At 41.3% G+C, this 24,953-nt stretch overlaps 1 protein-coding gene across 1 annotated transcript; it reads left to right on the forward strand.

The window, feature by feature from the left end:
- Positions 1-398: 398 nt before the first annotated feature.
- On the forward strand, positions 399-21,697 carry LOC124284242 (protein Red-like). Its single transcript, XM_046720309.1, has 17 exons — positions 399-512; positions 6,954-7,113; positions 7,563-7,625; positions 8,738-8,807; positions 9,223-9,320; positions 10,571-10,685; positions 15,323-15,480; positions 15,892-15,938; positions 16,311-16,474; positions 17,123-17,234; positions 17,419-17,473; positions 17,771-18,101; positions 18,578-18,646; positions 19,111-19,142; positions 19,521-19,604; positions 20,098-20,253; positions 20,900-21,697. The coding sequence occupies exons 1-17, from the start codon at positions 503-505 to the stop codon at positions 21,066-21,068; spliced, it is 1,893 nt and encodes a 630-aa protein (XP_046576265.1). The 5' UTR covers positions 399-502; the 3' UTR covers positions 21,069-21,697.
- The last annotated feature ends 3,256 nt before the right edge of the window (positions 21,698-24,953 follow it).

Raw genomic sequence — 24,953 nt, forward strand, 5'->3', positions numbered from 1 at the left:
CTCTTGCAATTTCTATATTTCATTTTCTTGAATTCAAGACCTTTTCTTAAAATCAACACACATTTTAATCAAGACGTATCTAATATATCTCATATAATTTTTTTATACATAGGGAATCTTACAATTCATCCAAAGCATTTTTCATTTTGTTTGGTGTTATCGGTTTTGTTCTGTTGGTGTCCATGACTGAATGATGGTCGTCATCATCATAACATGATGTGTGATGAGACACGTTGTACAAATGTATTAACTCTTTTGGCCACATTCCATGATTAAGTGTAAACATCTTTTTAAGTAGAATCCGACTTTCTTCCGAAACTTCTCAACTGAAGTTCGTGCTTTATCTCTTTTGAATAGTTGACATGAATACTGTTTAGCCACATTTGTTCTCGATCTTGACGAGACATCGCGTTAGTTGGCGAAGCGGAAGTCAACAGAAGCTTTTGCTGAACGTTAACTTTTCTTAATTTGTCACTGCTGTTTAATAAACAAGGACAGCAACATGCCGGAACGTATGTTTAGCCTTTTTAACTTAAACATTGTTGGCATTTAAACATTACATTGAAATAGAGCTTTTGTGTATATGTAGTTGCAATTTACACATTTAAAATGAAATGAGTTGATCTCCACACTCCGACTTTAGAATCCCATCTGCATATGTGGTTGTGAAAAAACTGGTGCATATTAAACAATACCCGTTGATACATTGATGAATTTAACGTGATTTACAGGTAAGTTATGATAGGCCCCTGTCTCAATGTAAACATATCGCTTCAACTTTGTCAACGCTTTCAACATAAAATTAGCTCTAGTCTAATCGTATGACCAAGACACTAGCCTTCTCTTCATCATGTTCATTGGGTCCACTCTTTAGTTAAGGATCTATTCCAGTACACTTTGTAATGTAGTGTGTGGATGACATTAAGCTGCGGTAGGGTCTTACAGTTGAGACATGACTTGTACTTTCTTATGGATTGGTATTTGAATTATGGAAATGTACAACACGACTTTTTCGGACATCATGTACGTTTTCGGACGGCAGTGTAATCTGGGCTTTAATTTGGGATGTTGCATCACACAGACATTGTCAGGGCCTACCTTTAGAATACAGCACCACAAACTTTAAAAATACGTCATAATACCCTTATACGTAATGTAATGTCATTTTCTTCGAAAGCACGTTCTCGACACAGTGCCCAATGATCCGATGCCCAATGCACCATGGCAACACGGTTGTCTTATATTTATAATATATCTTTCTTTTTTCACTAATACACTCATATAATTTGTATTACAGGGTGCTGAGGTGTTTTGTTTAGTGTATTATTGTATTTTGTATTTTTTAAATTTAGCAAGAATGCGTTACACCGGTCTATATTATATATATTCGATTTTTCGCAATTTTGGTCAATGTAATTATTCAAATTATGTAAATATATTTTATATTTCGGTTTCTAAGTAACTATTAAGTCTAAATGATTTACCAATGTGAACTGACATACATATATATTTTTTTCATTCAGTATTTTGCACCATTTAGTAGAAAAGTTTTTTATTAGTATTTTATTTTTCGAAGCAGTAATAATGCATTACACTGGACACGTCAGTTTTGTTTGTGCCGGTTCAGTCATTGCATTCTATTATTTAGGATTATTTCAAGGGGTTAGGGCTGAGGGTTTAGGGTTAGTATTAGGGACCTAATCCAATATAGTAGATGTCATGTCGTGTGACAGTTGTATCAATGTTTTAATAAAAATATTGTACAATAAATAAAAATCTTTTTGATCTATTATACGGCCCCCACCACTTGGAGTTACGCATGCGCAGCCAACCAGGTAAGCACCTAGGCCCGTGTCATCATTCCTTCTGCTGTCACTCAAGCATTCACATGTGTTTCGAGTATCATAGCTAAATTACTTCTCTTGTGAAAAGAATGTCTGAGACTCCAACAACTGTATGTATGGTCTTTATTCGTTCTTGACAGAACAGTTTTATTGACTTTGCAGTCTGTTATTTCTCTTTTATGTGACTTTGTATTAAACTTTACGCTAGCTTTCCCGTGGTTTACGCACGTGTTGCTCTTCCATGGCGGGAAGTTTAGCGTGCCACGTGGTTGTCATATTGCGTTATTATTTCTTCCTGTGGTCGCTTTCACGTAATTTTCAATGTTTTGTACGTGTATATTTATGCTGCTGGTTCTTCTGTTAGCTACATGCTTGCGTGTTTGCTTTCAGGCGTTTACTGGGTGTTTTGTCTATGGGCAGAACATTCCGAGAGCCGACAACCACAATTGCTTGTGCTGCCTTGAAAAGGTGGGACATAACCCCGATGTTTGTGAGCTTTGTATGGCCTTTTCCACCCGGGCCCAGAAGAGAAGGGCGGCGGATTTCCTGTTCTATAAGGAATTGCAGAGGCGGGAGGGGAACTTACCCAGGAGGTCCCCCCCGTCTAAAGCCAAAAAGTCCAAACCAACTAAAAAGGCTAGGTCGCATAATTCGCCTCCCCAGTCATCTCATAGTGGTTTTGATATGTCACTAATTACCCAGTTGTTCCAGCAGCATATGGACTCTGTGAAGTCCCTTGTTTATGAGTCCGTTGGAGGTCTCCGCCAGGAGTTCCTCGCCCACTCTGAACAGGGGACCGAGAGTCCGGGGATGGGATCGCCGAGCCTGGCTAGATCCCTTAGCCTGGAGGTGTCTGTTGATCCTTTGCCCTTGGTACAGACACCCCAGCTATCCCAGAGGGGGAGGGTTCGCTCCCAGTCCCCCTCTCGGTGCTGGCGCAGGGTCTGTTGAGGATTCCTGGGGTTCCGTTCTCTGCGCAGCCCCGCCCCATGAGAGCGGAGGAGTCGGTTCTGCCCGGTCTTCCTCCCGTGTCTCGGGACCAGGGTTCGAGTGGTGTGTCGGTTGCCGGAGCGGGGAGTTCCTTTGGCTCTTCCCTTCCCTTGGTGTCTGGGGCTCGGCCTCCCACCGGGTCGGTTAGACCCAGATTCTAACTTAGGCTAACTTGAGTCGTGATGTTGGGGAGGTCGAGGAGCCGGAGGGCACTTTCCGCTTCTCGTCGGCTCTCCGGGAGGTGCGGAAGCGTATTATTCCTAGTATATTCCCCAAGCCGCGGTACCCACCTGTCACTCGGACTCAGCTGAGTTCCGTCTGCCGGGCGAGGCGTTTGCCCCTAGGCAACCCTCGCAGACATTGCTCCGCATCTTGCCTTCCCTGGTGATGGATCCCCTCCTGGCTGGGACACGCCTCCGATTCGATTTACCCGAACTCGTTAAGAGGTACCAACTGGGGGACGATACTCTGTTCTTTGTGCCGGTGGTGGACGAGTGAGTGTTCACTTCGGTCGTCCTCGGGGGGAGGCTCGGCTTCCTCTGATGCAGCCCCGGCTGCCAAGCAAGGGCGTTTAGTTTCACCATTTGCCCTTGCGGGCGCCCTCCTGCAACAGGCTTACCAGACTTATGAGGAGGTCTACCGGAATGCCATGCAGCAGGTGCGGGTGGTGATCCATGAGGCCTACCTTTCCTCTGTCCACAGGTCGGCTCTGGAGGCTGAAGGGAGCACTGGGGACGTGTCCTCGCATGTTGTTCTGCTTCGCCAGTTGGCCGAAGTGCAGGCCCACCTAGCGCGCGACTCTTTGTGGTCTGTGGCGTCTACGGCGATGCGCGCAGTCATGGGGATGCCTAGTCATGTGGCTGTCTACGTCCCGCTACTCGGCAGCGACACAGCAGACCTTGCTAGCCCTTCCGTTCTGGCTGGGAGCGACGTTGTTTCCGGGGGCTCAGCAGGTCATTCGGGAGGCTGCTGCTGCAGCTACCTCCTTCAAGGACTCTAAGGCCTTTTTGGAGAATCCGCGAGCTTCTCTCCCCCGCGCTTCCGTAGCGGGTTCCAACTCCGGGGCGCAGCCTACCCCCGAGTCTGCCGTCTGGCTCCGGCCGCTGGGCAGGGTTAGGAGGAGGACCCGTCCAGCCAAAGGTAAGGTCTAGGAGCAGTCCTCTTGGTCTGGCTCCCAGCCTTTTCGCGGTCGCGGGAGGTCTGCCCCGACCTCCCGTAAAACCTGCAGGCTGTCGCAGTGGGTCGGTCCCAGTCAGTTCGTTTGCGACCGGACATTCTCACTCAGAACAGCGCGCCATACCCCAATCTTAGGATTCAGTGGGTGGCTTGGCCTCTGTCAGGTCTAGCCTCGAAGCACGCGGAATTCCTGCAGCAGTTGCAGACACAATTCTAGCTTCGGGGCGGGATTCGACAAACGTTCAGTGTGAGGATAGGTGGTCCAGCTATGCGCGCTGGTGTTCAAATAGGGGGATTGCAGATTCCTTTTCTGCGGATTTAGTCAGAGTATTTGAGTTTTTGCAAGCTCGTTTGGAAGAAGGCTTGGCGGATTCGACCATTCGTGGCTACTCCACCGCTATTTCCACTTTTCACACCCCTGTCGATGGTGCTCTTCTGGGGCAGCACCCACTCGTGCAGCGCTTTTTAGCTGGCGTGGATCGGGTTCGACCTGCTGTCAGGTGAACCAGCCCACCTTGGGATTTGTCAATTGTGCTAGATTGGGTGTCCGGTCCTACGTTCTCACGTCTATCAGCTATTTCCATTCAGTTGTTAACATGGAAGGCCGTATTTCTGGTGGCGGTAACATCTGGGTGTAGGGTCAGCGACTTACATGCTATGTCCGCAGACCCAGCACTGACTGTGCTCCATCTCGATCGTGTCAGTATTCGCCTCCCAGATACTTACCGCCCCGAAGGTCGATCACGCTTTCCATGTGACAGCTCCTATCGAACCTGCTACTCTTATCCAGCACTCACCCATTGGATGTCCGAAAGACTCTCAAGGTCTATATCAAACAAACACAGGGGATCTGTATGGGTACCCATCTGTTCTGCTGTTACGGTGGCGGGAAGGCTGGGATGCTGGCGAACAAACAGACCCTGTCTCGATGGCTTGTTTCGGTCATTTGTGCTGCTTATGAGGCTAAAGGCAAGCCTCCCCCTGAGGGGTTGAAGGCTCACTCGGTCAGGGCAGTAGCCACGTCAAAAGCTTTTGCATCGGCACTACCCATTGAAGAGATATGCTGTGCCGCTATTTGGAGCAGGCCTAGCACTTTTATCAGGCACTATCAGCTCGATACACATTCACGTGATCATGCGCGTTTTGGCCGTTCTGTTCTCTCCAGTGGACAGTGTCCTGCCACCCTGACCGAGTGAGTCTTGGTTATCTGGTTAGTTGATGCTGCTTTCAATTGTGTTTATTGATATATCCGCTGTTGTGTGATCTAACTTCTTTCGATTCTCTCCGGAGATTATGGTCGGTTGTGAGTTGGTTTTTCCCCCCTACGGTGCTCTCTAATAGACCATGATGTGGGTGGGGTTGTTTATTTTCGCACTGTGTGCGAACTTGCTCTGCTTAACCTACGAGGTCGGTTCTAAGTACCTATCCTCCCTGTCGTTTACCCTCCCATAATGCCTCTCGCGGAAGCTCCGGGACACGTGACAGGTGAGTGTTGTGGCGTCTGTTACATTATTCTTAACAATCGCTATTCATGTGTACTTTGACAGAATTCCCTCCTCCCTGGCCTCCGGTCTTTGGGAGTCTGTGTTTATGCATATATGTACCCCAAGGACGATCTCTCTGAAAAAGAATTAACTAAACCTGCAGAGGTTTCCAATTCTTTGAAGAGAGTCGTCCTTGGGGTAGGGCCGCCCACCTCCCCGCAATTCTGTTCACTGATTTATTCAGCAGAAGGAATGATGATACGGGCCCAGGTGCTTACCTGGTTGGCTGCGCATGCGTAGCAGGGAGGTAACTCCACGTGGTGGGGGCTGTATAATAGATGAAAAAGAATTTATTTATTGTACAATATTTTTATTAAAACATTGATACAACTGTCACAGGACATTTTCAGCCGCAGAAAATGCATATATGTAACCCAAGGATGACTCTCTTCAAAGAATTGGAAATCTCTGCAGGTTTAGTTAATTTTTGTAGGTTCCAAAGTCAATAACCGCCTCCGTGGTGTAGTGGTTAGAGCGTCCGCCCGGAGGTCGCTGGTTCGATCCCCGACCGCGTCAAACCAAAAGGCATTAAAATATAGTACTTGTTGGTCCTGCCTGGCACTCTGCATTAATGGGTACAAGGACTGGTCGGCTCGGAGTCAGTAAAATGTGTCGGAGTGGGGTATTCATGCTTCACTGCGGCATGGTATCTCAGTTGGCAAGCACTATAAAACCAGCTTCAGTCTGGGCTAGTACAAGGAGCCACACATCCACATACACACGCATGCACTTCGTCATATGAGCGAAATATTCTCAAACACGACGTTAAACCCAATGTCCCCTCACCTCACCAAAGATAATACTTTAGATATACACTGTATTACAACTGAGACGTATTTACACAAACAATAAAATTATAACATTGTTCATGCATTTTTATACCTTTGTTAAGGGAAAACCAAGTTCTATGGATAGTCAACTTCTTTATTGCAATGAGTGTACTCATAGGGAAGTGTACTCATTGCAATAAAGAAGTTGACTATCCATAGAACTTGGTTTTCCTTTATCTATACAACTTCTAAAAATGCATCTCAAAGAAGATATACCTTTGTTGTTCAAGGTACATTATCCTTATTCACATATAGTTAATATGCATCTATACACATGATACAAGTGCACAAAACTGCATCTACGATTTCCGTGATGGACTGCCAATGTCAGTAATAGAAGAAAGATAACAGCTAGAAGAAACTTATTACAGTAACAGTGGGGAACAGGACATTTTTGTTTAAAAATAAATAGCATTTTTTTGTAACATTCTTATGTCTGTTTTACATACACACATGACAATCTGACGGGAAAATGTGAATGTTTGCAAAATGTGAATTGCAGACTGATGTATTGCAAAACTGTTTTATATATTGAGTTTTATAGTCAACATGTATGGTGTATGTTTCAGGAGAGATGGAGGTGTTCTCCAACCCTCTCCCACCTGTCAATCATCAGCAGGATCCAGATGATGATGACGCCCACCCTCTCACAAATGAAGACTTCAGGAAGATGTTGATGACCCCTAGGGGTTCGGCATCAAGCTACACTGCCACAATCAACAAGGCTACGTAAGTTCTGAATACATCAGTTAACAATCAGTTGACAATCTGTAAAAGCATTGACCTGTTCCTGTAGGGAAGTTGATGAGGGAGCAAGTGCTTGCTATGACATGTCATGAGAAAGCAATTTAACACATGTACTTGCTCTTTTATACTATGTATCAATTTGCTGTCAAAACTCTAAAGTAGTATCTTTGTTTGTGAAATGTTGCACATGCTGAGTTCAACAGCCATACTCTTGCTTCTACTGATGATATCATGTTGAGAAATATTAGTGTTTAATTATGAGCTATACCGACACTATAAGAACAACACCAACAGAAACAACAACTAAGGTGTATCGGTTCAGCAGGAGTAATCTTGACTCCCATAGTAGTGATCATGGGGAACTAGAAATATATTTGATATCACTGCTGAGGTGTCTATTGCTGACTTTGTATATATTACCATGGTTACAGGGCACTGAGGAAGGAGGAAGATGAGGATGAAGATCCTGCCACCAGGAGGCAGAAGAAGAAAAGGTTGGTATGCATCTTACAGAGATATACCCGTGAAGGACCTGGGTTAGAATACTGATCTTCAGTAATCCATGCTTGTCGTAGGAGACTAACAGGATTGCGTGATCAGGCTCGCTGACTTGGTTGACACATGTCATCGGTTCCCAATTGCGCAGATCGATGCTCATGCTGTCCAGACTTGATTATTTACAGACCGCCACCATGTAGCTGGAATATTGCTGAGTGCAGAGTAAAACTAAACTCACTCACTCCCTCTTACAGAGATAATTGTTGGGTGTTTACATGTATTGAGTAATCCATCATTATCTTTAGGGAACTGTTACCCCACAGTCTGTGCCTGGAGTGCTCCATCCATCGGTTTCATGTCAAGTTTCTGATATAAGTTCACATTCACTTAGTACATGTGTTCAGTCAGGACAACATAAGAGAGACTGACAACCCTGATTACATTAGGAAAGTGCACATTATCCGTTCACAAAAATATATATGCATCTTATTTTAAAAAGAAGATTGAGTCATGGTAGCAATGCTATTGTTAAAGATTTGTTTAGGTGAACATATGTCGAGAATTGAAGATTTGAAATGCAAAGTTGAGTCTTAGATTCCTGGCAATCAGTTATGTATATTTTATATGGGACCTCTAAAGTTGTTAGCAAGCTTCATAATGGTAATGAAATGTTTACCTACAAAGCTTTGAGGCATCAGTTACACCTTTCTGTCAAGTAACCCAGGAACTAAAGGGGCAGTCTCAGTATACTGAGATCCCACATTAGAATAAGATCTTGTCCTCAAATTATTCTATCCAAATCTAATAATTTCAATTGGTGTAAAATGATGTATAACAAAATCTGGTCCAAGTTTTCATTGTAAGAGTGACAAGGCCAATTATCATGAGTAAAACATCTCTCAGCTGTAGCACGACAACTGAGGGTTATATGCGAGTCGTGTTGTGTGAGGTATCATCATAGGCGGATCCAGAAGGGGGTGCAGGTGGCCTGACAGTTTATTAAATGACCATTGAAACTTGGGTGAAAATGAAATGTGCACCCTCCCTTTTCTCAATAGTACCCCCCTCCTTCTAAAAATGCTGTATCCACCCCTGTGTCATGTTTCAGCTACTATGCCAAGCTGAAGAGGATGGAGGAAGAGAGACAGAAGGAGCTGGCAGACAAATACAGAGACAGGGTGAGTTCCAGTAGATCACACACAAATACCAAGAGGGGGTGATTTCTGTAGATCACACACACATATAGTACCTAACTCAGGCTGGATGTGCTGCATAAGGGAGGTAACTCTCTTAGTACTAGTCCAGATTGGCAGTACCATGTACATGCTTCATTCAAGTTTAATGACACTTTTATACTTATATGCAGCAATATATCTGAAACCTGGATGCAACCAGTATTCTTTCTTAGCTCAATCTTCCTAACTGAGAAATGTTCACACTTGACCCTCTGTATAAATCATTAATCATCTGACCAAGGTATTTGAAAAACTGACAATCATTTTGTGAAGATTTTGAAAGATGCTGGAATGTGGATGGAATTTAGAATTATCCTAAGTGACTGATATGAGCATGAAATGACCTGTCTCCCGGCAGGCACGGGAACGGCGTGAAGGGTCCAACAAGGACTACGCAGAAACTGAGATCATCAGCACCACCGCAGACTACCGAGCAGTGGCCCCTGACGCCAAGGCGTAAGTTGAAGCACTCTTTTGCCATGTCTGCTGTAATGCTGGTCACCTTATGTTCATTGCCGGTATGAGCATGATCAAACTTTATTGCATTGTTTCATGTTGACTCCGACCCGTGAAGATCCGGGGTAGAATAGGTCTTCAGCAACCCATGCTTGCCACAAACAGTGACTATGCTTGTCGTAAGAGGCGACTAATGGGATCGGGTAGTCAGGCTCGCTGACTTGGTGGACACATGTCATCGGTTCCCAATTGCGCAGATCGATGCTCATGCTGTTGATCACTCGATTGTCTGGTCCAGACTTGATTATTTACAAACCGCCACCATGTAGCTGGAATGTTGCTGAGTGTGGCGTAAAACTAAACTCACTCACTCACTCATGTTGACACCCAAGCTGAAACTACACAGTTAACCTGGAATCAGTGTGTGAGAAAACTACTGTGAAACCAACAAATTAACAATTGTATTCTATGTTAAAAAATTGATACAAATCAATGCAGAGGTATATCCATGGCAGTACAAAACAGAATCCAGTACAAATTCCGAGGTAATACAAGAGTAGTGATTGTAGCACTAAAGGCAGTGATGTAATGTTTACCTCTCAGTGATACTATTCCAACTTGGAAGCAAGCATCCAGGGTATGATGAACATCACATACAATGCTGGTCATCTTGTGGCTTGAGATTTAATGTCAGAAGAGAAGCAAGAGTTAGTTCCCCTTATATCCAAAACAAAATGCCATGAAAATTGTACGATACTCAACGATGCGTAACACTCTGGAATCAGCACCTTTTAATACACTTCCTAGTCTCTCGATAATATTCTCGGTGGCAGGGTAGCCTAGTGGTTAAAGCGTTTGCTCGACATGCTGAAGACCCGGGTTCGATTCCCCACATGATTACAATGTGTGAAGCCCATTTCTGGTGTCCCCTGCCGTGCTATTGCTGGAATATTGCTAAAAGCGACGTAAAACCGAACCCACTCACTCACTATAATATTCTGTGGGTCAGAACATGGTGGAAGCCTCTACAATTGTCAAAATATAGAGCACGCCACCTCCCCCTACTGAATATCAACAGCTATAATGTGTTACACTTGGAACATTGTATCACAATGAATAACACTGTCACATGACAGTATGCAACCCAAAATACTGTCTAAGATTTTCAGTCAGCATCCAGAATAGCTAGCACTGTTTTTGTCTGTGTGGCTGGTCCATGTTTGGAGAATCCATCATATTTACTATTTCAGGGGAGAGAACTATGCTGAGCGTCGGAAGCAGCTGATCCAGGAGTCTAAGTATCTGGGAGGTGACATGGAGCACACTCACTTGGTGAAGGGGTTGGACTACGCCCTGCTGGAGAAGGTAACAGTGAAAGACACTAACACACTCAAACAGACTCTTGGCATGCTGGAGAAGGAGACAGCCAGCCAGCAAGCCACTTTCTTTCTTTCTTCTTCTCTCTCTCAAAATAGTACAATGTAATCAAGTACTGTATGTTATAAGTATGTAGCCGATGATAGTACTGTATGTTACAAGTATGTAGCCAATGATAGTACTGTATGTTACAAGTATGTAGCCAATGATAGTACTGTATGTTACAAGTATGTAGCCAATGATAGTACTGTATGTTATAAGTATGTAGCCAATGATAGTACTGTATGTTATAAGTATGTAGCCAATGATATGTACTGTATGTTATAACTGTATACAAGTATGTAGCCAATGATAGTACTGTATGTTACAAGTATGTAGCCAATGATAGTACTGTATGTTATAAGTATGTAGCCAATGATAGTACTGTATGTTACAAGTATGTAGCCAATGATAGCCAATGTTATAAGTACTGTAGCCAATGATTACAAGTATGTATGTTACAAGCATGTAGCCAATGATAGTACTGTATGTTTATGTAAGTATGTAGCCAATGATAGCCAATGATAGTACTGTATGTTACAAGTATGTAGCCAATGATAGTACTGTATGTTACAAGTATGTAGCCAATGATAGTACTGTATGTTACAAGTATGTAGCCAATGATAGTACTGTATGTTATAAGTATGTAGCCAATGATAGTACTGTATGTTACAAGTATGTAGCCAATGATAGTACTGTATGTTACAAGTATGTAGCCAATGATAGTACTGTATGTATGTTACAAGTATGTAGCCAATGATAGTACTGTATGTTACAAGTATGTAGCCAATGATAGTACTGTATGTTACAAGTATGTAGCCAATGATAGTACTGTATGTTACAAGTATGTAGCCAATGATAGTATGTACTGTATGTATGTTACAAGTATGTAGCCAATGATAGTACTGTATGTTACAAGTATGTAGCCAATGATAGTACTGTATGTTACAAGTATGTAGCCAATGATAGTACTGTATGTTATAAGTATGTAGCCAATGATAGTACTGTATGTTACAAGTATGTAGCCAATGATAGTACTGTATGTTACAAGTATGTAGCCAATGATAGTATATGTATGTTACAAGTATGTAGCCAATGATAGTACTGTATGTTATATAAGTATGTAGCCAATGATAGTACTGTATGTTACAAGTATGTATATGCCATGCTTTCATATATAATATATATATATATATGTTATATTATATATTATATATATACTATATATGTTATATATATGTATATATATATAGTACTGTATGTTATATATATATAATATATATATAGTACTGTATGTTATAAGTATGTATATATATATATATATGTACTATATGTTTCATATATATATATATTGTATATAATGATATGTATATATATGTTATATATTATGTATATATGATATACTTATATATATATATATATGTATATGTATATATACTGTATGTTATATAGGTCATGTATATATATATATATATATGTATACTAGTATGTATATATATATATGTACTGTATGTTACAAGTATGTAGCCATGTATTGTATATGTGTGTATATTATATAGTATGTATGTAATATATATATGTACTATATGTATGTATATATGTATATGTAGCCAATGATAGTACTGTATGTATGTATAAGTATGTAGCCAATGATAGTAATGTATGTTACAAGTATGTAGCCAATGATATGTACTGTATGTTACAAGTATATAGCCATAATTATGTACTATATATTATATGTGTATGTTATAAGTATATGATGGTATGTATGTTAATGATAGTATGATGTATATGTTATAGTATATGTGTATAATGATAGTACTGTATGTTATAAGTATAGCCAATGATGTGTACTGTATGTTATAAGTATGTAGCCAATGATAGTACTGTATGTACAAGTATGTATGCCAATATATGTATGTGTAAATGTATATATGTACTGTATGTTATAAGTATGTAGTAATGATAGTACTGTATGTGTGTACTGTATGTAAGTATGTAGCCAATGTGATATGTAAGTATGTATGTATGTTATAAGTATGTAGCCAATGATAGTACTGTATGTTATAAGTATGTAATGTAGCCAATGATAGTGTATGTGTGTACTGTATGTTACAAGTATGTAGCCAATGTATGTAGTACTGTATGTTACAAGTATGTAGCCAATGATGTATGTATGTTACAAGTATGTAGCCAATGACAGTACTGTATGCAAGTATGTACAATGATACTGTATGTTATAAGTATGTATGTAGTAATGATATGTTGTATGTTACAAGTATGTAGCCAATGATAGTACTGTATGTTACAATAAGTATGTGCCAATGATAGTACTGTATGTTATAAGTATGTAGCCAATGATATGTATGTACTGTATGTTATAAGTATGTAGCCAATGATAGTACTGTATGTTACAAGTATGTAGCCAATGATAGTACTGTATGTTATAAGTATGTAGCCAATGATAGTACTGTATGTTACAAGTATGTAGCCAATGATAGTACTGTATGTTACAAGTATGTAGCCAATGATAGTACTGTATGTTACAAGTATGTAGCCAATGATAGTAATGTGTATGTTACAAGTATGTAGCCAATGATAGTACTGTATGTTACAAGTATGTAGCCAATGATAGTACTGTTGTATGTTACAAGTATGTAATAATGATAGTACTGTATGTTACAAGTATGTAGCCAATGATAGTACTGTATGTTATAAGTATGTAGCCAATGATAGTACTGTATGTTATAAGTATGTAGCCAATGATAGTACTGTATGTTATAAGTATGTAGCCAATGATAGTACTGTATGTTATAAGTATGTAGCCAATGATAGTACTGTATGTTACAAGTATGTAGCCAATGATAGTACTGTATGTTACAAGTATGTAGCCAATGATAGTACTGTATGTTACAAGTATGTAGCCAATGATAGTACTGTATGTTACAAGTATGTAGCCAATGATAGTACTGTATGTTACAAGTATGTAGCCAATGATAGTACTGTATGTTACAGTAAGTATGTAGCCAATGATAGTACTGTATGTTACAAGTATGTAGCCAATGATAGTACTGTATGTTACAAGTATGTAGCCAATGATAGTACTGTATGTTATAAGTATGTAGCCAATGATAGTACTGTATGTTACAAGTATGTAGCCAATGATAGTACTGTATGTTACAAGTATGTAGCCAATGATAGTACTGTATGTTATAAGTATGTAGCCAATGATAGTACTGTATGTTACAAGTATGTAGCCAATGATAGTACTGTATGTTATAAGTATGTAGCCAATGATAGTACTGTATGTTATAAGTATGTAGCCAATGATAGTACTGTATGTTATAAGTATGTAGCCAATGATAGTACTGTATGTTACAAGTATGTAGCCAATGATAGTACTGTATGTTACAAGTATGTAGCCAATGATAGTACTGTATGTTAGAAGTATGTAGCCAATGATAGTACTGTATGTTATAAGTATGTAGCCAATGATAGTACTGTATGTTATAAGTATGTAGCCAATGATAGTACTGTATGTTACAAGTATGTAGCCAATGATAGTACTGTATGTTACAAGTATGTAGCCAATGATAGTACTGTATGTTATAAGTATGTAATAATGATAGTACTGTATGTTATAAGTATGTAGCCAATGATAGTACTGTATGTTATAAGTATGTAGCCAATGATAGTACTGTATGTTATAAGTATGTAGCCAATGATAGTACTGTATGTTACAAGTATGTAGCCAATGATAGTACTGTATGTTACAAGTATGTAGCCAATGATAGTACTGTATGTTACAAGTATGTAGCCAATGATAGTACTGTATGTTACAAGTATGTAGCCAATGATAGTACTGTATGTTACAAGTATGTAGCCAATGATAGTACTGTATGTTACAAGTATGTAGCCAATGATAGTACTGTATGTTTACAAGTATGTAGCCAATGATGTACTGTATGTTATAAGTATGTAGCCAATGATAGTACTGTATGTTACAAGTATGTAGCCAATGATAGTACTGTATGTTACAAGTATGTAGCCAATGATAGTACTGTATGTTATAAGTATGTAGCCAATGATAGTATGTTATAAGTATGTGTATGTTATGTTATAAGTATGTAGCCAATGATAGTACTGTATGTTACAAGTATGTAGCCAATGATAGTACTGTATGTTATAAGTATGTAGCCAATGATAGTACTGTATGTTACAAGTATGTAGCCAATGATAGTACTGTATGTTAGTTATAAGTATGTAGCCAATGATAGTACTGTATGTTATAAGTATGTAGCCAATGATAGTACTGTATGTTATAAGTATGTAGCCAATGATAGTACTGTATGTTACAAGTATGTAGCCAATGATAGTACTGTATGTTACAAGTATGTAGCCAATGATAGTACTGTATGTTATAAGTATGTAGCCAATGATAGTACTGTATGTTACAAGTATGTAGCCAATGATAGTACTGTATGTTACAAGTATGTAGCCAATGATAGTACTGTATGTTATAAGTATGTAGCCAATGTAGCCAACTCTTGATGTATAATCAGCTGCGCTTCATCACCAACTGACAGGTACGAGCGGAAATCACATCAAAAGAGAGAGAAGAGGAGGATGCTATGGAGAGTGCAGTGACCAGCACCGCTGCCCCTGCCGCTGCTGCTCAGGCCAACGCAGCTGCCCCTGTACCTACTCCTGCACCAGCACCGCCGCCGCCTGAACCCAAGAAAAAGTAGGTGTTCTGTGTCTGTATGTTGTCACTGTGATGAAGACCATGCTCTATGTGATGGCTGGTGATAGGTGAGATAGGTCAGTGCTCCATGTAAAATGTAGCTGGCTGCAGGACCAAAATGGTGTCACGTGTCCGTTAGTAAATTACATTTATAACTTACACCAAACGGGCAAATATAACCAACTGTGTTTTAGGTCCCTTCCTCTATTTTGGTTGAAATTATTTAGTGTATAATGAACTATGGCTACAACGAATCACATTTAGTGTTCAGTGGCCATAGTGTACTGTATTCATGCTACTTCTTGGATTGTTCACAAGTACGTTCATGATGCCTTTGTTTGTAAACAGTCATTGGACAGTAGGTTGCAGTGTCCTTGTGACGTGAAACTGAGGTTGGTTGTTTGTTTTCAGAGAGGAAGAAGATCCAGAGAACCAGATGCAGTTCAAGACAAAAATGGGTAAATTCTTGAAACATCTTGACTTTAACCTCTGTACACACTGGTTGAAATACCATGACTCCTTAACCTTTAACCTCTATACACACTGGTTGCCGTTTTTTCATTTTTTAATTGGAGGTATCCCTTCCCAAAGTTTTCATGTAGTCCTGTAATGTCTGCAGCTGACACATTATGGTGTATTCCTTGGTGATGTTTGTCATGTGAACATTGAGCTTGGCTTTTGGACTGATGCTCAAATCATGTAAATTTCTTTGGGTCGTGAGGCTAATGATAGAATACTTATGAACAGAAGAACCTGCTGAAAAGTGTTATACATATTATGACGAAAGTAGGATACTTAAAATGTGTTTGAGATTTTCTTTCTGTTTCCAGCAAGGAATGTGTATCGTACAATCTTCAAAGCCCGACTCCCAGACAGGAATGAGTTGTTTCTACCACGTCGGATGGCATACGTTGTAGACTTGGAGGATGACTTTGCTGAGTCTGATGTGCCAACCACACTCATCAGAAGCAAAGCTGATTGTCCCAGTCTGGAAGTAAGTTCTAGAGCTGGAGTCTAAATCATTCAATAATATGTTGACCATGTTGGCAGCTTTTACACCGATCTTAGGGTGTGAGAGTAAGGGGTGTCATAAGATGTGGGGAAAGAATAAGTTGTAAGCTTTTCCAGGTGTGTTTAAATATCCAAAGGGCAATGAAATGGTAACCCATATGCCCAGCTTTACATTTTCACTGACGGGTCAGTTGGGTGAACTATTTCAACACCCTTGTGGTCTAAAGAAGGCTGGCATTTTGTCAAGAGAGAAAGGTTCTATGGTTTAGAGTGCTGACTGGAAAATATGTTCTGTATCAAGGCCTCATTCTCCCTCAAGAATTATATGTTCAAGCATAACTAGTGTTTGATGGCCACCTGACTGTGTGGACATTACTCCAACACTCTGTACAGCAGCAACAATCACTCCCATTCCAGCTGTACCGCAGTGACTCTTCTTTTGTACTGGGGACATTCCAGTGTTTTACATTGTTGGCATTTTCTTGACCAGGATACAAACAGTAAAGTAACCACTGCTGACTTCAAGTTAGTTACTAATTAAGGAGCATTTGATATTTCATAATTCTGAAAAATTAACTTCATCCTCACAATTTGAAATATCTTCTAAGTTTTTCTGATTAACTATTGACAGGCAACAACAACACTGACAACGAATGACATTGTGATTAACAAACTAACCCAGATCTTGTCATACCTGCGACAAGGCAAGAGGGAGACCAAGAAACTCAAGAAGAAGGAGAAAGGTAGGAGGAGATATGAGTAATTTAGTTGGTGCTTAATGTGTTGGCTCATCAAGCCAAATACTCAGTCATTGAGCTCCCTCAATATGTTGTTAGAGATCTGTTTGTAAATATGACTTTCTAGATCTCTGTGTGGAGTCGTTATCTTTGAATAAGACTGTATAGAGTGGTGCTTGTTGTATTGCAGGCAAGCTGAAGGAAGAGGACAAGCCGAAAGAAAAGCTGATTGGAGCAGACGACAGGTGAAGCTTTCCGTCAACATGACTCTAGGATGCTACACGATGTACTGCCGTCCCCTGTTGCCGACTCCTACAGTTACATGTGTATTGCAGCACAGGGAGACGAGACAGATATTTCAAAATTGTGATCAAAGTGAAAACAAAAATGATAAGTTAAAGCATTACTGCCCATTCTCAATGTAATTTACCATCTATGTTTTCCATTACTGAAATTTGTGAACTGTCTTAGCGGGTAGGTAGAAAGACTGCTATAAACAGTAGGAGTTTGAAAAGATGGTGACCAGTCTGTCCTGATTGCAGCATTTATGGAGATATTGGTCAGTATGCTCCTCAAGTTGGGAAGTCAAAAGATAAAAAAGATCGCAAGGAGAGAGAGAGGGACAGACTTCCGGAGAGAGAAAGAGGAGATCGTGACCGTGAGAGAGGAAGGGATCGAGATCGGGACCACAGAGATAGAGACAGTCACAGAGACAGAGGGGACCGTGAGAGAGAATACCGAGATCGGGAACGGGACAGAAGGGACCGACATCGAGAACAGGAAAGAGACAGGGACCGAGAAAGGGAACGCGACAGGGACCGAGACAGGGAGGAGAAGAAGAAAAGGTCCTACTTTGAGAAACCATCTGAAGAGGTAGGTTGTGCCTAGGCAGTGTTGGTCATAGAGGTGAGGGAACGAAGATGATAGAACCAGCTGCGGTAACAACTGTAAACTTACAGTCAGAAATGAATACATGACACATTTCTTGTAAAACAATTTCTTATTATTCTTTATATGTTTCAGAATTAGCTTTGAAACATGTATAAAGAATAGAAAGAAGTTGTTATCCATAAAAGGTCACATGTATTTTATGTTCGTCCAACTTTTAAATGCCTTTCAAGAGCTTTACAGTCAGTTGTTCCGTGAAACCAGCCCTTCCAAATGATCGTTTTTACATAATGTATTCCTTGTATCAAAGGGACATTCCTATGTACACATTAATCTGGAGGTTTGTGTATCTAGAAATTCTGTTTGGGACAGTTATGGTCAGATTATGCTACAGATGAACATGATGGTGTGTCGATGACGTGTATCTGTATTAATTGTTTCATGCATAATGTCTACAACAGGAGGATTTCCGAGACAAGCCAACCGAGTCTGCTAAGGAACTTGTGAAGAACATCAATGACAGATTTAAGGTGAGTGTAGTGTTGATGCCTTCCTGTCATGTGTAAGGTATGGGTTGATGTCCAGTAAGTTGCATCCCTTTAGTGCGACAGGATCCTATGGGCATAGGTTTGAACTGGAAGCTTGTACATGACAGACTAGGATATTCAAGGTTATACATTACTGTCTATATACACATGAGGATATATGGATATGTGGCTGTCATACTGACACGCTGGGATCTCCACGGATAAACGTATCTGTTGTGCTGTTGAAAGGTGTGGTGCATACTGACCCTCTCTGTTATTTTTGTCATGTCAGAGTACATGGTGTTCAAGAGTATGTGTAGAGACATGTCAGTATTACCTGGCTCGTATGTATTAAGTATTTTAGGAAAATCATAGAGATTGCATTACTTCATTATCATGAAATTGATTCGGGTAAGTTTGTATCTTATCAACGCAGACATGTAGATGTTATTTCTTCCTTGTTTCAGAGTTATGCCGACATGGAAGATGAGAAGCAAAAGTAAGTTGTTAGAGAAACGAGGCTCCATTCTGTCAGCATACAGAATCAGAGAAGTCATGTCTCTGTCTCCCAGTGGGAGTTGACACCGATAGACAAAACTACTTGATTACCACACTGATTTTAGCCCACTGACACTGAGAATAAACCATGAACATCGAGGAATTATGTGTCATGGTGTACTGCTTTTTATAAGCTCTGAAAGAGTTTGTTGTTTTTATCATGTAGAAACTGGGTTTTCTGAATCTCAATATGAGACACTAGCTGATGAAATGTTTAGTGATATCATTCACACAGATGTGAATTGATGCTTCACAAACTTACCAAAGATAGTTAAACTCTGTCATTGTGGGTAATACAATGCCATTCTTCCTGCTACAGGGCCAATGAGAAGGCAGAGAAAGATCGTCTGAAGAAGCTGCAGTCTAAGATGGAAATAGACAGCTATGCCGAGTGTTACCCAGGGTGAGTAGTGTAGGTGGTGTATAGTTACACTTTGTGTGGTCACCAGTACGGCAGAAGTCCTACTGGACAGTCCACCTGACCCCCCTAACCCCAACATCATCAGATTGGTAGGCAGTAAATCATGAACCAAATGAAAAAAGTATCATGTCACCTGTTTGTGTGGACATACTACAGTTGGTCACTTCAGGTTTACTTAGTGGGCTAAGCATCCAAAACCCCTTTAATCCACAGGTGGAACAACTGGCATTATTTTCACAACATCGAAGAGGCAACTATAAGGTTGTGACTGCTAACCTAGGTTTAGTGATACAGTTAATGTGTGTGCTGTATGTAAGTAGGCAGAATATAGTAGAGTTACAGTGTCCATAGGATTTCCCATCCATGTGAATCAAATAGTGTTGGTGTGTTGGCAGCCTCGTGGAAGTGATACAATGTTCTTTAACTAGGAATTGTAAAGCTACTTGCATGTGAATATAAAGTTTTCTTGCTTTAGGATGGTGGAAGCATTTGACGCTATTGACGAGTCGGATGATGAGGTTGACTACACCAAGATGGACCAAGGCAACAAGAAGGGCCCAATCGGCCGCTGGGACTTCGACACCCAGGAGGAATACAGCGATTACATGTCCAACAAGGAAGCCCTGCCCAAGTATGTGTCTAGCTGAGTTACACATCATTAACTTAAATGTTTTAGACATGATTTGGTCAAGGGAAACTTCCACCTAAGGGAATCTTGGTCTAAATGGGTAAGACACCCAATAATGGTCACCAGGCGACAGAGTTGTTAGGCTGGGTGCCTCAAGGGTTAACACCTCAAGTTTCAAGTTGATATCCTGTAATCAGCCACAGAAAGTCCTGAGGGTTGATATCACATTGTGCCCATGTGGGGATTGAACATTATCCTGTACCATTAGGCTGTACCATTCGGTGTGATGACCTACACTAGACCAGAGAATGGTTGTACAAAACAGTAATAACAGAAAAGGACTGTTTTCTTTTGTTGTCTGACAATGTAACATTGATAGCATTTAATGTCTGGGAATTCTCAATCATTTGGGGATATTTCACTAGATTTACTCCTTCCATCATTGGCTTTTGGTATCTGCCATCAATGAAATATCAACTTGTGAAACAAAACCTGAAATCTCCATTGTACTGATAGCTTCAGACAGGTGTTCTTGAACACTGGATATTTCCTGCCAAGTCTGTTACTTACATCACATATGGCTGAGTTATTGAGTTGCTGATCACGGACCGGTACTCTTATTAATGTGTGGACTTTGTTGTACTTTCAGAGCTGCCTTCCAGTATGGTGTTAAAATGGCTGATGGTCGCAGAACTCGGAGGACAGGTCCAAAGGATGAGAAAGCCAAGTTGGATCGTGAACTACAGCAGATCAACCGCATCATCCAGAAGAGGAAGGTGGCAGAGCCTGGTGACGGGGAGAAACGCATCAAGTACTGAAGTCGTACTAGTTGAAGTTATGTGTACAGTGACAATGTCTGCAGGGTTGTGATGTGATATGCCCTGCTCATCAAGATGTATTCTCACGTGACACAGTGTGGCTGTTGTCATAGGAGCACTTCAGGATATGCAGATCTCCACTGTGGAAGCATCTCAACAAAAACAAGCTTCCACCATTGCAGCGACATGGTTTGTTTACTGAGGAAACACTGAGAATCATGTCATTACCAGGTCAAGGGACGCTGCAGCTGTCATGTCTGGACTGCTTGAGTCCCAACATGTATCAAGAACAGCCTGATGCTCCAGATCTAATGGTGAATGTTAACAGAATTCAGAACTCCCTTGTCACATTTACCAGTTAATCATGCTTTTACCTGACAAAAGGGAGACTGAATGAAATTTCCAGTGTGTGATTATATGCAGTGAGATCCTTTCACGTCACCTGCCAGGTGGTTGGTATCTAGGTCTTCACTTCACCCACTGACAGTGGTGATAGTTCCATGTTGATGACACATTCCCAGACACCACAATGTGCAGTAGATCTTCACACAATGCTACAGTTTCAAGATTATATTGTACAGATGTCACCATAGGAACACTATGCCTTGAATAAAACATTAAGAATAAAAGTTCTTGTATATTGTGTACCATTTACATTGAATGACAGGAATCACAAGATTGACATTGCATTTGCAGCTCGGCAGTTTGTTGCTGACTACCATACATCTATGTGGCTTGTAATCGTTTACATGGTAAATGATGATTTTTAAGTGAGATCTAAGGAAGCGCAAAGTTTACCAGTCAACTTCCAGAGACATGGAGCTGCATGTAGGAATGATCGCTTGCTGAATGAAGCTAGGATCTTGGGGACAGTTAACAAAAGTTGGTTTGGGGACCGAGAAGCGGATCTTGGGGACAGTTAACAAAAGTTGGTTTGGGGACGAGAAGCGGATCTTGGGGAAGCAAAAGATCTTGGGGACAGAAGCGGATCTTTGGGACAAAACAAAAGTTGGTTTGGGGACCGAGAAGCGGATCTTGGGGACAGTTAACAAAAGTTGGTTTGGGGACCGAGAAGCGGATCTTGGGGACAGTTAACAAAAGTTGGTTTGGGGACCGAGAAGCGGATCTTGGGGACAGTTAACAAAAGTTGGTTTGGGGACCGAGAAGCGGATCTTGGGGACAGTTAACAAAAGTTGGTTTGGGGACCGAGAAGCGGATCTTGGGGACAGTTAACAAAAAAGTTGGTTTGGGGACCCGAGGCGGATCTTGGGGACAGTTAACAAAAACTTGGTTTGGGGACGGATCTTAGGGACAGTTAACAAAACTTGGTTTGGGGACTTAGGGACAGTTAACAAAACCGAGCGGATCTTGGGGACAGTTAACAAAACTTGGTTTGGGACCGAAGAGGATGTGCTGTGATGAGATCAGTGAGATGGCACTTGGCTTCAGTTTCTCCAGTCAGCTGGTTGCCAGCTGTTTTCAGCAATACTGCACCAACAGGCACAATAACACATGGATTTGGTTCTCAAGATGACAAAGTATGTGGTCTGCTGGAAGCATCAGTTTTATTCCTGGTTTTCTGTACAATCAATATATACATCTATATGCCACAAGCTATGAAATCAGACAGAATTAACAGACAGAAGAAAGACTGAAATGACAGAAGAAAATGGTGCAATATCAAATATACCACTCCCTCTGTGACAGGTTATCTATCCTTACTCTGAAACACTAAACCAAAATGTCATATCTTTGTCAGCAGTTGAGAAGGATATAGTAAACGTGTAGTGAAAGAAATCGAAGGCAACCAATAAGACTTCATGCTAGTTGCTGTGAAGCCAGCAAGTAGTATGTTCCGTTGTTTGGGATAGTTATGTATGTTTTAGAGCTAAGATACAAACACTGTTGAATGAAGCAGGACTTCCATTCCACAACAGTTTCACCATTCAGACTTGGAATGTACAACGTCCCCTGCAGTTTTACCTGCAGTAAATAATGATCATTCTTATAAATAGTTATGATATACTTGAAAAGCAGCATCTGGGCACAGTCACCATAAATACATGTTTGGGAATGATACATGATGATTGTGGACAAAGACAAGAGTGGGGCTTGGTTTAATGTTATTGGAGCAGTGTTATTACAGTTGTATGTTGGTGTGTCAGCTGTATGTGGGAGGCAGGTGACGCTGGCTGGAGGAGGTGTTTGACACTACGGAGGAAGCAATGTGGGTGGAGGAGGTGTTTGCCACTCACGGAGGAAGCAATGTGGAAGGAGGAGGTGTTTGCCACTAAGGGAGGAAGCTATGTGGAAGGAGGAGGTGTTTGCCACTAAGGGAGGAAGCTATGTGGAAGGAGGAGGTGTTTGCCACTAAGGGGAGGAAGCTATGTGGGTGGAGGAGGTGTTTGACAGTATTGAGGAAGCTATGTGGAAGGAGGAGGTGTTTGCCACTAAGGGGAGGAAGCTATGTGGGTGGAGGAGGTGTTTGCCACTAAGGGAGGAAGCTATGTGGGTGGAGGAGGTGTTTGACACTACGGAGGAAGCTATGTGGGTGGAGGAGGTGTTTGACACTAAGGGAGGAAGCTATGTGGGTGGAGGAGGTGTTTGACACTAATGTGGGGGAGGAAGCTATGTGGGTGGAGGAGGTGTTTGACACTATTGGAGGAAGCAATGTGGGGGGACCGAGAAGCGGATCTTGGGGACAGTTAACAAAACTTGGTTTGGGGACCGAGAAGCGGATCTTGGGGACAGTTAACAAAACTTGGTTTGGGGACCGAGAAGCGGATCTTGGGGACAGTTAACAAAACTTGGTTTGGGGACCGAGAAGCGGATCTTGGGGACAGTTAACAAAACTTGGTTTGGGGACCGAAGAGGATGTGCTGTGATGAGATCAGTGAGATGGCACATGGCTTCAGTTTCTCCAGTCAGCTGCTTGCCAGCTGTTTCAGCAATACTGCACCAACAGGCACAATACATGGTTTGGTTCTCAAGATGACAAAGTATATGGTCTGCTGGAAGCATCAGTTTTATTCCTGGTTTTCTGTACAATCAATATATACATCTATATGCCACAAGCTATGAAATCAGACAGACAGAAGTAAGACTGAAATGACAGAAGAAAATGGTGCAATATCAAATATACCACTCTCTCTGTGACAGGTTATCTATCCTTACTCTGTGAAACACTAAACCAAAATGTCATATCTTTGTCAGCAGTTGAGAAGGATATAGTAAACATGTGTAGTGAAAGAAATCGGAAGGCAACCAATAAGACTTCATGCTAGTTGCTGTGAAGCCAGCAAGTAGTATGTTCCTGTTTGGGATAGTTATGTATGTTTCAGAGCTAAGATACAAACACTGTGTAATGAAGCAGGACTTCCATTCCACAACAGTTTCACCATTCAGACTTGGAATGTACAACGTCCACTGCAGTTTTACCTGCAGTAAATAATGATCATTCTTATAAATAGTTACTATAAATACATGTTTGGGAATGATACATGATGATTGTGGACAACGACAAGAGTCGGGGCTTGGTTTAATGTTATTGGAGCAGTGGTATTTCAGTTGTATGTTGGTGTGTCAGCTGTATGTGGGAGTCAGGTGACGCTGGCTGGAGGAGGTGTTTGACACTACTGAGGAAGCTATGTGGATGGAGGAGGTGTTTGACACTACGGAGGAAGCCGTGTGGAAGGAGGAGGTGTTTGACAGTATTGACTGACTGACTGAGTTTGGTTTTACGCCGCTTTTAGCAATATTCCAGCAACATCACGGCGGGGGACACCAGAAATGGGCTTCACACATTGTACCCATGTGGGGATTCGAACCCGGGTCTTTGGCGTGACGAGCCAACGCTTTAACCACTAGGCTACCCCTCAAAGGTGT

The sequence above is a fragment of the Haliotis rubra genome, unplaced genomic scaffold (genome assembly GCF_003918875.1).
Source record: "Haliotis rubra isolate DU_JTF1 unplaced genomic scaffold, ASM391887v1 Scf331, whole genome shotgun sequence".
Classification (NCBI taxonomy): domain Eukaryota; kingdom Metazoa; phylum Mollusca; class Gastropoda; order Lepetellida; family Haliotidae; genus Haliotis; species Haliotis rubra.